The sequence below is a fragment of the Vanessa atalanta genome, chromosome 22 (genome assembly GCF_905147765.1).
Source record: "Vanessa atalanta chromosome 22, ilVanAtal1.2, whole genome shotgun sequence".
Lineage (NCBI taxonomy): Eukaryota > Metazoa > Arthropoda > Insecta > Lepidoptera > Nymphalidae > Vanessa > Vanessa atalanta.
The window spans coordinates 7,243,419-7,256,574 of record NC_061892.1 but is presented as its reverse complement, the minus strand read 5'-3'; the positions used below and the strand labels follow the sequence as shown (position 1 = coordinate 7,256,574).

General features: G+C 31.6%; 1 protein-coding gene across 1 annotated transcript in view; it reads right to left on the bottom strand.

Annotated features, from left to right (window-relative positions):
* LOC125072654 (protein Wnt-5b-like) overlaps positions 1–12,278 on the bottom strand; it is a 52,828-nt gene extending 40,550 nt beyond the window's left edge. Inside the window, exons 1-2 of the mRNA XM_047683303.1 lie at positions 12,244–12,278; positions 6,033–6,240 (exon numbers count right to left, since the gene is read on the bottom strand). Coding sequence (XP_047539259.1) covers positions 6,033–6,148 — 116 coding nt within the window. The 5' untranslated portion in view covers positions 6,149–6,240; positions 12,244–12,278. The remainder of the gene's footprint in view (positions 1–6,032; positions 6,241–12,243) is intronic.
* Between the last annotated feature and the right edge of the window lie 878 nt (positions 12,279–13,156).

The following is a 13,156-nucleotide window of genomic DNA, read 5'->3' as shown; positions in this document are numbered from 1 at the left end:
AAAATCATTTATAAGCCCCTTTGAATTCTTATGTACAGGAAATTAAATTGAATAAAATCTTCTTTCAATTTTTTTTTTAAAACTATGTAAGTTTAATGTTATTTATAATTGGAATGTAAGTATTTTTTATACGCTTTAATAATATACAAGTGTATATTTATACGAAAACACGTATTTTCTCGGCTTTGAACAAAACAAATCTTTTATACCACAAAAATAACGACAGCAAGCGTTTCATTTTCAATTTATTGTTACAATGACCAATAATTGTAATGAAGAATTAATTTTAAATTGACATTAATCTTAAGATAACAGAATTAGAAAGATAAAAAATACTTTACCTACTCGTATGAAAAAATATTAATATATATCAAATCACTAGTAGTCTAGAAATAAATTATTTATTTAAGAAAATAATTAACCATTCTTATAACGCCATGTTTATTATACATGTGATGTACTCCTTTTTTTTTCTCGCTGGAAAAACGCTTTACGCGCTTCCCCCACGTGATGGTAAGTGGGGGGGTGTGTGGGACTCCCCGGAGCCCTGGACGCCGAGTGTCCACTAAAAAACCAGCGGTCTTTCGGCGGGCGCCACGGGATCGCGCATTACGCATGCTACCGTGACGTCCTAACGGTCGCCCTAACGGTCAGCCCGCCTGTGAGGGCCTCCAACACCTAGAGGGGGTTCTCAGGGTACTCAGACCCTCCTAGTCCCTGCGACGCCTATTGAGACGGGGGGAGAAGGTGCGCGTAGCGCTTCTTCCTCCTCCCCGGTCGTCTTCGCCGGAGCGGGTCTGCAGCGGCATCCTCTTCCCGCTCCCGCTCCGCGGCTTCCTTCTGAGACAATGTAATGTACTCCTAGCCTGTTGCTAAGCTAATCAGTTGGCTCGATGTAGGCGTAGGATGCAGATGTTGCACCAAGAAACCAAAAGAGTGAGCCCAAATACAGATGCAATCCATGTAATTTCCCTTACGATCATAACACTATGGAACTATGGATGACACCGGACGCAGATTATATAACTACGAGGCACATTGACTTATTCCAATAGTCCAGAATATTACTGATAACCCAACTTTTGTTGATGCGAAACGAAATTACAACCTGTTCAAAGTTTCTGAGGATCTGCTGTTTCATGGGATATCCACTCGATTGATGAGAGATTTGATAAATATAAAAAAATTAGTAACTACTGAGTTTCTTGCCGGTTCTTCTCGGTATAATCTACATTCCGAACCGGTGGTAGCTTCACTTAAACGTCGATTCAAAAGTGCTTTTAAAAGCCTACTTGATTGAAGAATATTTTGATAACGCATATAGAATCTTGTCTGTATGCTCTTTCGAAATGATTGTGAGTTCAGAGTAATCACCACCTAAATTATTAAAATATTCAAATACTAATGGTATTCTCACCAATTTTGTTCATCAATTTTTTTTAATGCATATTATTGCTTACGCACTCCGTTTGTCTTTATCATAAAATATATTTTTAATCTGTTTGCCTAATTAAACAATATACACAAAATATATGTACTTATAGTAATCGACGTTATCTTAAATATGAATTTAAGTATAATTGTTTTATTTTTTAATTAAATTGTTATCTTAAGGATTCCAATACTTCATACATTCGTGTTTATTATAACATAGCGCCACCTGAGCGCTAGTCTAGACTTGTAATAAAACCTAAGTACAACATTACTGGTCGATACTACTTTCGGGGGATTACTCGAAAACGTTTGCACCTGCCTTATAATTAATTAGCGGTAGAGCGCTGAAAGATTTGGTGGTTCGGCTTTTTAATATTTATTTAGGTTTTAGTTTTTTTTTTTTTAAGAAAATCTTCTGTACTCGTTGATATTTCAAGCTTAAATTATTTATATACCTAGATAGAGTGTTGTTTGAAATTTTTAACTTTGCCGTTTCATAAATTCAAATTATTTGCAAAAAAAATACATTGGTAAAGAAGCCATGCTATTCGATACAAGATTATATAGATGATCAAAAAGGGTGGAGTTAATGCTTGTTGACTTCCAGGCAGGAGACATAACATACATATAATAATTTTTTTAACTAACATGGCTGTATTTTCACATGTTGAAAAAGAGTAACTACTGAGTTTCTTGCCGGTTCTAATCTTTGAATCTACATAACGATCCGGTGGTAGCTTTACTCAAAATAGTTTGTTAAATGACGATTCAAAAGTGCTTGTAAAAACCTACTACTGTTTTGTTATAATTTTATTCGTAAGGAAAATAATATTTTGACCACTGGCACTGGAACAGGATGAATTACACTCTAATTTAAACAATTTTAAGCTAAATCAGGCCTTAATAGCTCAACGGTAAGGGATTCGATTGAATTGAACTCTGAGCTACCATAAAGTAATTTTTCTTGTATACAATGTCAAGTGCACATGCACCATGATTATAAGGTGTCACCTATAATAGACGTTAGTGTTGTAAGACATAACCATTCATACATACATCGGCCGTAAGGTATCACTGCTTCTTTAATTGTATTACAAACTTAAGAAAAAAATATTGAGCCTAGATTCGAAAACGTGATTTTTAGGTTGTAATCCACGTGTACTATCGATTTTACTAGCTTATCTGTAACTGGGAAATTCGTATCTTGGAAATCGTACCGTGGTATAGCTGTACAACGCTTCGCCCCGACTTAGTCATCGTGTTGGATAAATACAGATCGATGTCAATACCACAGACAAAACGCAAAACGTCAACAATATGACTCAACGGTTCATTCAGCATTGTTAAGTTTTTTTATTTTTATTTTATGTACGCACAGAATATATACAATACATTAAATCAAAGACAAGAATTAACAAGAAGCAATACAATTAAAATAATAACTAATTGTTGTAGCTAAAATCTGAAATTGTATTACTAGTTGCCGCTCGCAGCTTTGCTCGCATCTGTATACAACGTTCTTTATTATGGCTCTGAGAACGTGCACGCCAAGTTTCATGATGATGATGGAGCAGTTAAGGTGTAACAAACAAACAGATATAAAACTCAAAATAATATTATATAATATTAGTTACGATATAAAGATGAATCTATACTAATATTATAAATGTGAAAGTAACTCCGTCTGATACACTTTTGATGGAATTTGTTATGAAGCAATCTTGAGCCCAAGGAAGGTCATGAGCTATTTTTTATACCTAAACAGCTGACGACCAATCCCTAACACGCGAGCCAACTAGTAAGCCAAGTTCGAATAAATAAATTTGAACTTGAACAAACGCTAAAACGTTACGTATTGTCATATACATTAATCTCAAATAGTTTTAATTAAGATAAAAAAAACAATAATGTGTTTAATACTTTTAGGAATACGTAAAAACCTCAGCATCTATTGTATTTAAACTTTGACAGTATAAGGACGTATTAAATATATTTTTTGCAAATATTTGAAAGCCGAGAGCTATTTATTTTGCTATCGAGTTTCAGCTCAGTAACTCAAGTTCGAATTGTTAGCTTAAGGCAGTTCAGAGCTGAGTTACTGTCAAGTCAAGGAGAATAAATATTTAGTTAATTTTCGTTTTTTGTATATATAATAAAAAGAGATAAAGAGAACGAGATGATTAAAAGGGATAGCAATAAAACAATTATATATAAAAATTATCGTTCGATGGCCCAGTGGTTAGAACGCGTGCATCTTAACCGATGATTTCGGGTTCAAACCCAGGCAGGCACCACTGAAATTTCATGTGCTTAATTTGTGTTTATAATTCATCTCGTGCTCGGCGGTGAAGGAAAACATCGTGAGGAAACCTGCATGTGTCTAATTTCAACGAAATTCAGCCACATGTGTATTCCGCCAACCCGCATTGGAGCAGCGTGGTGGAAAATGCTCCAAACCTTCTCCTCAAAGGGAGAGGAGGCCTTTATCCCAGCAGTGGGACATTTACGGGCTGCTTATGTTATGTATCGTTCGATGTTTAAAATAAACATCAAAATCCTAGTCAAAAAATAAGTAAATCATTAAAAGCAAATAAACAACGTGGATATTGAATTGACGTTATATCATTGGTCGAAATCTTGGAATAGTTTATAGTATTTAATTCTCGAATGAATATTGACAAAGTTGTTACCTTTGGAAGTAGAATTAAAGAGGATTTGAGGAGAGGTAAAGTTTTGTGCAAGCCCGTCTAGGTTGGTATCAACTACTCATCAGATATTCTACAGCCAAACAGCAGTAGTGTTGTGTTTTGGTTTCTCACTGGCACAAGGAACATAACATCTTAGTTCCCAAAGGTGGTCGCGCATTGGCGATGTAAGGTATGGTTAATATTTCTTAATGCGCCATTGTCTATGGGCGGCGGTGACCACTCACCCTCAGATGCCTGACTCCTTACTATAGCTTAAAAAATGTAATGGATTATTATTATAAATTAAGATATACTACCCTAGAACTATGGTCGTTTTAAAGTTTGAAGTCGCATATATTTTTGTTATACTTAGTTTGTTTTACAGGTATTTTGTCTCATGATCGCAACGACTCACTTACCTTTGGTATAAAAATATTGTTGATTTGGGCTCATATGTTCAGTCTCAACTAATATTTAGGGATGTAATCACAGCTATTTTTCTAACAACCTATTGCAACAAATAGCTAAAGAGATAGTCTCTTGTATTATAAACCAACAGAAGAAACCTTTTACCAACTTTACCAGACTTGTCACCAGGTGGCCATATTATTTTATAACTTCACAATTAATACGTATCTTAATGTTAATGGCGCCTTATTTTAAGCACATAGCAAAATGGCTCTTAAACTACACGTGTTTATTAACATAATATAAACATAATCTCATAATACAAAACTAGATCAAATCATATAGAAAAAGACGTTTTTTTTTTTATTTTTTTATTTATTACACCATCGTCATATACGGCATATTCACGAAAACAAAATCTTTAATTAAAAAGTCACGGACAGATGCAGTATGATACACCATTAAAGGTATTTTCAACATTATTAAATTCAAATAAAGAGGTATTCCACACTTAAATTAGATAATACATTTTAACAAATACATACCAAAGCGAAAATAATAATAGCTACTGTAAAAATCATGACCGCTAAGAATTATGGCAAGAATAATACCACTTCCTATTATTGAGTTAAAAAAAAGGAATTGTATAATTATTATAAGTTCTAGTGAGAAGTTTTCATCTTTGTAACGTTTATGACTTATTAAAATTAAACAAACATATTAAATAGTGTAGGTAATAAATATTGATTTTTTTATTTTTCTTTACATGGAAAGAATAATACAATAGAAATTAACAATAGCGCGATTTTTAAGACATTTCCTGCCTCGCACAACCACTTTGTGGAACCAGCTTTCGCCGGCGGTATTTCGACTACGACTTGGGAACCTTCAAGTAAAGAGCGTACGATAAAAGGAAGGATTCCTTAAAGGCCGGCAAGCCCCCCGGTGTTGCAGATGTCCATGGGCGATGGTCACTTTCCAGTAGGTGAGCCTCGTTCGTTTGCCACCAATCACGTAAAAAAAATACTAGCACTAACAACCTCCTTACTATTCCAATATACTTCCCATGTAAAACTACGTAATGTTTTCTGAAGCGGTGAATAAAACTCAGACACCATTCATACTAGAGCATTGGAACAACAAGCATTGCTATTTTTTTTTTATTTAAACTGATAACTGATAAAAATTGTCGACGGAATTCGGATTGACATCAAATTGGATTATAAAAGTGACGGAATAGAAAGTACACTTATGTTTGTGTCATATTTTAACCATTCCTCACATCGCTAATGAACCACCAACCTTTGCAACTCAAATGTTTTAACACTGACTCACACGACCTTCCAACTGGAACAATACTAAGTATCACTGTAAAATATGACGAGTGGGTGGAGCCCTACCACAAAGTCAATAAAATTATGTAACCATATAAATTAAACCACAAATATCTATAATATAAGGTCATTATTAATAAAGTACTCAATATAGTGTTTAAATACTCACAACCAACTCCCATTAGTCCAAGGCTCCCGTCTCCTCCTCTTAGGGTTATCAGCAGAGAGTATCCACACCAGCGCGGTGAGCAATATTAAGAATCGAAACACAGTACTCGACGCCATATTGTTTTGTCTTTATCACTCAAATCAACTTCACATTCTAATTTCAAATTCAATCTTCACATTTAAACGATAATGATATCATTTTTTCAAGACTAATATAAGTAATTTTATTCAATCATATAAATTAATATTATCGATTTTAACTAAATTCAAACCTTAAAAGTCAAAAGGCGGATAGCTATAAGCGATCTTAATTGCGTTAAGGCTTAAAGATTCATTGACCTGGATAACATTGTTTATTTTTATACGAATGGGGTCATTGAATCATAATTTGTTGATCATTAAATATAATTAATAGTAACATGCAATTTATATATAAATAACGTCACGACAGGTCTTTGCTGACGACTTTCAAGAACTATGTAATGAAATATCTAAGGTGTTTTATTTAATGTTTTTTTTATTATTATAATTTATTTATCAGATGTCATTACTTATTACTTATTGAGGAATATCGGTTCGGAAACGAAAACTTTGAGTTTTTATTTGTGTACAGTTTTTGTGGTATCTGAGTACAACGTTTTTCGCACCAAAATTTCTGTCAGTGTCAGTCAATAAATACTTATTTATATGCGTCACAAAACACTTATAAAAAATAAAGAATATCTGCGACCAGTAAATTCCAAAAAAAATTACAGTTTATGTAAAGAAAGCTCGTCTGAACGCAAATTTTTATTTTGTATTGTAATTCAAAATGTATGTAGTTAAAGAACATTTAAAAAAGAATAAAAATAGCAAATACTTTTTTTATTGATACTTTTTTATGTTAAGAATTCGTGTTAATATAACAGTGAGTAACATCGTGGTGTTTCATTATAATTTATGGTGATTGGAACGTCTGCTTGTATCTTATGAAATAACGATGCACTATTTAATAATTGACGTTAATAGTGAAAGAGTCGCTCAAAATAACTTGAGAGCTGTAAAATGAAAATACTATCATAAGTTTCAAACTATTGACACTAGAATTTCGGGTGCATCAAAGTTATTAAGTTCAACATCGGCTTGTGATAATATTGAGTGCAAAAAGTCTTAAACGCACATTGCAAACAAATCAATCACAAAAGGATTTTCGATTTAATCTATTTATTGCGTTAATTCAAAATTCAGTATTGTATTATTTCCTACAATTTTTTATACCTTATTTATTTTTATTGTTTAACTAGCGACCCGCCCTGGCTTCGCACGGGTGCAATGCAGATACTATATACACTACAGAATATCTTACAACGTTCACAGTTTTTCAGACATTAGACATTTAACAATACAAACCCTGAATGTCCCTGCGTTTTAAATCTGTACTATCTTCGAAAATATTCATTTAAATTACACGCGGTAAAGGGCCATATTGATATTAAATGTACAATGTATTTAAGGTACTTAATTGGATAAGTATTAATGCTTTATTGCTTAAAATGACTTCGAAAATAAGCATTTATTTCTCATAAAAAGTCAAGGATAAAAAATGGTTATTGTGGGTTATCCCTAAGAGATAGACATATACCATCGCGAACTTTTTTGAAAACCTTTTTTAAGGTGTACAATACTGTAGTACATTATTTTGATCTCTCTCGTAGGGTTCAACCAGCGTTTGCAACGTAAGCGCAATAAATGTGTTTTTTTACGACATCACTTTGGAAACCTCTAAAACTATCAGTGTCTACTATATTGTGCATGTACAATACATATCCTCTTGAATCAATCTATTGAAAAACTGCATCAAAATCCGTTGTGTAATTTTAAAGATCCAAGCATACACACAGACAGACACCGGTAAGCGACTTTGTTTTGTACTATGTAATGATTTAAACGTGACGTATAACTGGCAAGTTAAGTTAGTCATTAATTAAGATATACGATAAAACAAGTCGTAACAGAATTAAGTTTTCGTAAAATAAAATATCTAATCTTTGTACAACATTTTAGATTAAATGTGATTTTAAAACGCACGAATACGTTACGTTGAAACTTTTATAATTATATTTTATCCTGAGGTTTAAATATTATGAACGAACGTAATTGATCAATTAAAATAACACCCACTAATCACAAGCGAAGATATAATTAAATATTATTATTCTCTAGTAATATTTAAGTATGAAAACCTTTATTAATTTCGTTTGAGTAATAAATTACGAGTACAAGTTTGTTCGAGGTGGTCTATAATTAGTCCCCGTGTCTTAATTTTTACGGTAATTATTTTAGACGGGCCGGATAGCTTGGGAATAAGGATTTTTTTGTATCTCTTTTACCTGAATAGACTTAATATTCTTTTCAAAAGTAATTGGACGAAATATATAATATGACGTTCCAAAGGTAGTTATATCTATATTTACATTTCGTTCTTTTTTTGAAGTATGCTCAACAAAAGGCAAACGGAGAGTGTTGTAATTAAGAATTTGATTGTTTTGTTTCATATTTTCTGTAAAATACAGGGAGTTGATTTATTATATGTCGTTGTTTACATGTTCCCAGTTTACACATAATATGCATTCTTACAATGTTTTCCTTTACTACAGAGCATGAGATGAATTGAAAAACAAAACTTAAGCTCTTGTCCAAGTTCCAAAATCTTTAATTCAGAATCATATGTGTATCACTACCCTGAGCCAAGACAGCTCTGCCATATTGCCTAGGTGTTTAAAAAAAATGTCACTGAACGGTTGAATTGGACAATGGTAAAAAAGAAGGGGTGCGAAGCCCTTAAAATCAAAATTTCGCAAATACGTTTCTTAGTGCGTTCCTGCATTGTAAACATCATGTCTCTACTTATAAATAATACTGCTTTGATATATAATGTTTTATATATAAATTTTCTGTACAAGTGTATGTAATTGAACTCCTAAACGGTTGGACCGACTTCGATGCAGTTTATTGAGTGTGTTCTGGACCTTCGGGTTTCTTATCTTCCGCACAAAGTCGGAAGGCAGCTTGTATAGATTATAGTTATAACATATGTTAAATAAGATTTGAAACAAACACATTAAAAGGCACATTTTTTATCTGTAGTCGTTTGTTCACTCAATTGTTTATTGATTTTGCGTAATTTCCGAGTTAAGGGATCAGCTGGTCGACTATAACAGGCGTGTGCTGACGGTGAAGTAAATGATGCTCTAAGACATCACTAAAGTTACTTAGCATATCACGCCATACTTTCACTTAAAGAATGTCAAAATAATGCCTTATTTTTATGCTTGCTTAGTGTGCTTACATAAATCAACAATTACGTGTAAAGTAAACTTGAATGTTATCGTATTTATGCATTTGTAAGATATAACATATTCCCTCGCTATTGATGACGAGACTGCATTGTATCGACCAAAGATTTCAAGTCGTCATCCCCCATAATTTCAATTTCAACACAATAGTAAAGTCAAAAGCGTTACTAATTTCTCTGTGGATCTGATGCGGAAAAAGACATTTACAGCTCACGATACGATTTTGACACGACAATCAATATTTTTAATCGGTTTTGATCTATCTCGATAAGAGAGGTTTAATTTAAATTTAAAATATTTTGAATGTATTGAATTTTTTTATGAAATTTTAGTAAGTATTTGAAGTAAAATTTCTATAGGCGCAATATTTTTGTTCCAAAATTTTTTATTCAATTTAATGTTACAAGTAAATGCAAGTATTTATGTCGGTTTTCTTCTTAAACTAAACTAACTTCACTCACTAACTAAATTGAGGACTAAATTTTTAATTACCTATTCATGACTTTTTTTTTATTCTATATCGACAAAGATATTTTTTTTAAGTCAGAGTCGAAATATTTTGAGATCTGACTAAATATCGGAAAGTGTAAATAAAAAATCGTTCTCGTGGAATAATAGTTGTTTTATTTCCTTTTATTATTATAATGAGATTCAAAGCTTTATTACGTCATACTTTTACACGAATCTCATTCGGTTTGATTTTATTCGATAACAATTTTTTTTTTAATTTAAGTCCACATGATTAAATTTTTCAAAAAATATACACTTTAGAGTAGAAAGACTTATTTTTTATTAGTTAATTATTAACAAAACATTTGAAAAGACAATTAACAATATGAACGTGGATGTATGTTGCATGCCTATTCCAAGAATAAAGAACAAAAAAACATCATATAAGTAAGTAAATTAAAAAACGAATTCGCGTCATGTCGTTTCCGTTATGGTTTTTTAAAACTATTGAAAACATCTGTATTTTATATAAAATAAATTCCTCCTTTATATAATAATAATTTTATACGGTAATATTTAATAAATGGGCACAGTTAGTCCATTATTTTGAGGCAGATTGGTAAGTTATTTTTGGTGTGACTGTGTAATACCATTTATACATTGCGGATTGTATTTGTGTGAGTGAGTACTGGAAATGACAATCAGGAGGATGAGGTATTATTATAATTATCAAAATAGAAAACGAAATAAACGAAATGTGGTATGTACTGTTATGGTTAAAACTAAATTGTCAAGGGAATATATTATTAAGATTTTTAAACTATGTAAAAACTACTAAGCAGTAGTTTTTCACGCTGCGCTTTAAAAACAAAACGATTTTTCTTTTCTTTCTTTCTTATTTGAAAAACATTAAGATTGACTTGTACATACAATGATGTTTGGATTATATACTTAAGAAGTTTGGCGTTAATCTATGAAAGTTCGACAAAGACCAAAGAAAAGATTTCTTCAGGAGGTTTAGAATTAATCCATCAGACTGTTCCATTATGAAATAAGGTTACACTAGGCACAATTTCTGCCATATTGATTCAGATTTTGTCACATTTTTTTGCTTCACGGTCAAATTAAAAACTGAATCATGCCTGCTTAGATTTGAGTCGTAATTCTCGTGTCCGTTAAAATATAAATAAGTCGAATTAGTTTGTTTATTTCATTGTTTGCTACGCTATTATGTCTTAACTACTAAACTCATATATTAACTAACCCTTTGTGTTTTTGCATATACGTTTTCAGGTGTACAGAAAAATACATAGTATGTCTTACACCCACCACAAGCGGGTGCAGAAGGGAACGGAAACTAGTATTTGAAAAAATAAAGAACGTAACATCCCGCGCAATAATAAACAAAGTCGTCGGTAAAAGTTAGTTTCAAGTTAATAAAATAAATCGTTGCTATAAATTCTAATTTATTATAATCGGATTCGAAAGGGCCCACTTTAAATACATTTGTACATACTCATTCAAATGATTATGTTAATTCTTTTAAAATAAGTACGTATATTCAGATTGTTTCGTAATTACACGACTTTATTAAAAACAGCCTATTGCATACCTTGATTTATTTATTGCTTCACGGTAAATAAATAAATCAAAATCAATATACATCACAATTGTATAATAACTAATCTCATTTAGAAATTAAAATTCATGCAAATATTATATTATGCGATCTGTTTATCGTCACTTGCTTGCGTTTGTAAAAGTATAAGTACATAATCAATAAATAATAAATGTGAAAAAAAAACATTTTAAAAAAAATTCATTAGCGTATACGAACTTTTTTATGTAAAACTATTTGGTCGACGTCAAATAAAAAGTATGGCTCATCAATAAAGCACCTTTGTCTTGTTGCATTTTAGCTGGTTTAATTCTCACTCATATTATTATATTTGTAGTATTTAATATACGAGGTATCTTTAATATAAGGTTTATGAAGCTGTGACCTGATGCTAAAATGACCTATGTCACCCTTACTTTTGGTAATCAAACAAGGAAAATATATATACAGATGTTGTTTTTTATATATTTATATATATAAGGCAGTTTTGCGTAATATTGTTCGTACTAGTAATGTTAAGCTGGAATTATATTGTCTAATATTGTATTTCGTTCCGGATTAACCCATTTTTAATTTAAATGTTGTGAAATAATTTAATTTATGTTGACTCTAGTTTTATGCTTTAAACTAATTATTTTTTAATGATTTTACTGTAGAACTATCGCGTTTGATATGATGGTTTCGTTAGGTTAATAGATTAATAATAAATTATTTCAAATGATACGAAATATTTAAACATATAAATACTTCTTAGACGTTGTATTGTTTAAAAAAAAAACGAAGCATTCAATATGAAGTTCAAAACGTACACATTTAGCAGAGAAAGTCTAAAGAATTCGAGCACAAAATACAAAACTTAAACAATGAAAGTATCACTTTTCGAACATCAATAACACACACAGATAAAAAATATAACAACACGATTCTTATTTATGAATAAAAAAATACTGCGATTTATGTCTCGTGTTAGTTGGGACGGCTACGAACGTGCGTCCCCTCTCAAGTTCGGCAAGAAACTGATTCCAATCAAGGAATGAACTTGGTAGTTGGAATCCTATAGGTTCAGAAACTAGTTCCTGCCTACAGCTGTACCTGTGTTTGTATTGAAGTTTATATGAAGTGATTACGTTTAGCTTTAGGTGAGTAATTTACTTGTCCGTCGAGATATATTTATTAGTGACTTTAATGGTTTTGCAAATAGATTTTTATAAGAGCAGAGATGTTTGAAATTATCTATTTGATTTTTAAATCTTATATATAATGTCTATGAACTTTGTTTAAAGGTTCTATATTATGCTAGAAAGTTTAGTGAAATTTCTATAAAATATGTTCATCCATTTTTTTGTCCTTAAAAAAAATTCAGGCTGTATAGTGCAATACTTTTGCCATTTCTAAGAAAAAGATACATAAAGAACAGTGAATACGTAAACGCATGATGACTGTAAAGCTCAAATAATAATGTTTATTCACAGATTACCTTTATATCAGAGAGCAGTGTTCGCTTTATATTAATGCAAATAATATGTCATTTCATGGTATTGATCCTCGTTGATTATGCGGAATAATTTAAGAAATACATGTACATATCTCTATATATATAAAAAACACTCACGCTTAAAATAAAACACAGCAATACTTGGTATTGATTTTTGTGTGTGTAGGTGGTACCGAAACAGACGGACTTGCACGAATCCCTACCAAGAAGTGATTGATAGACCTTTA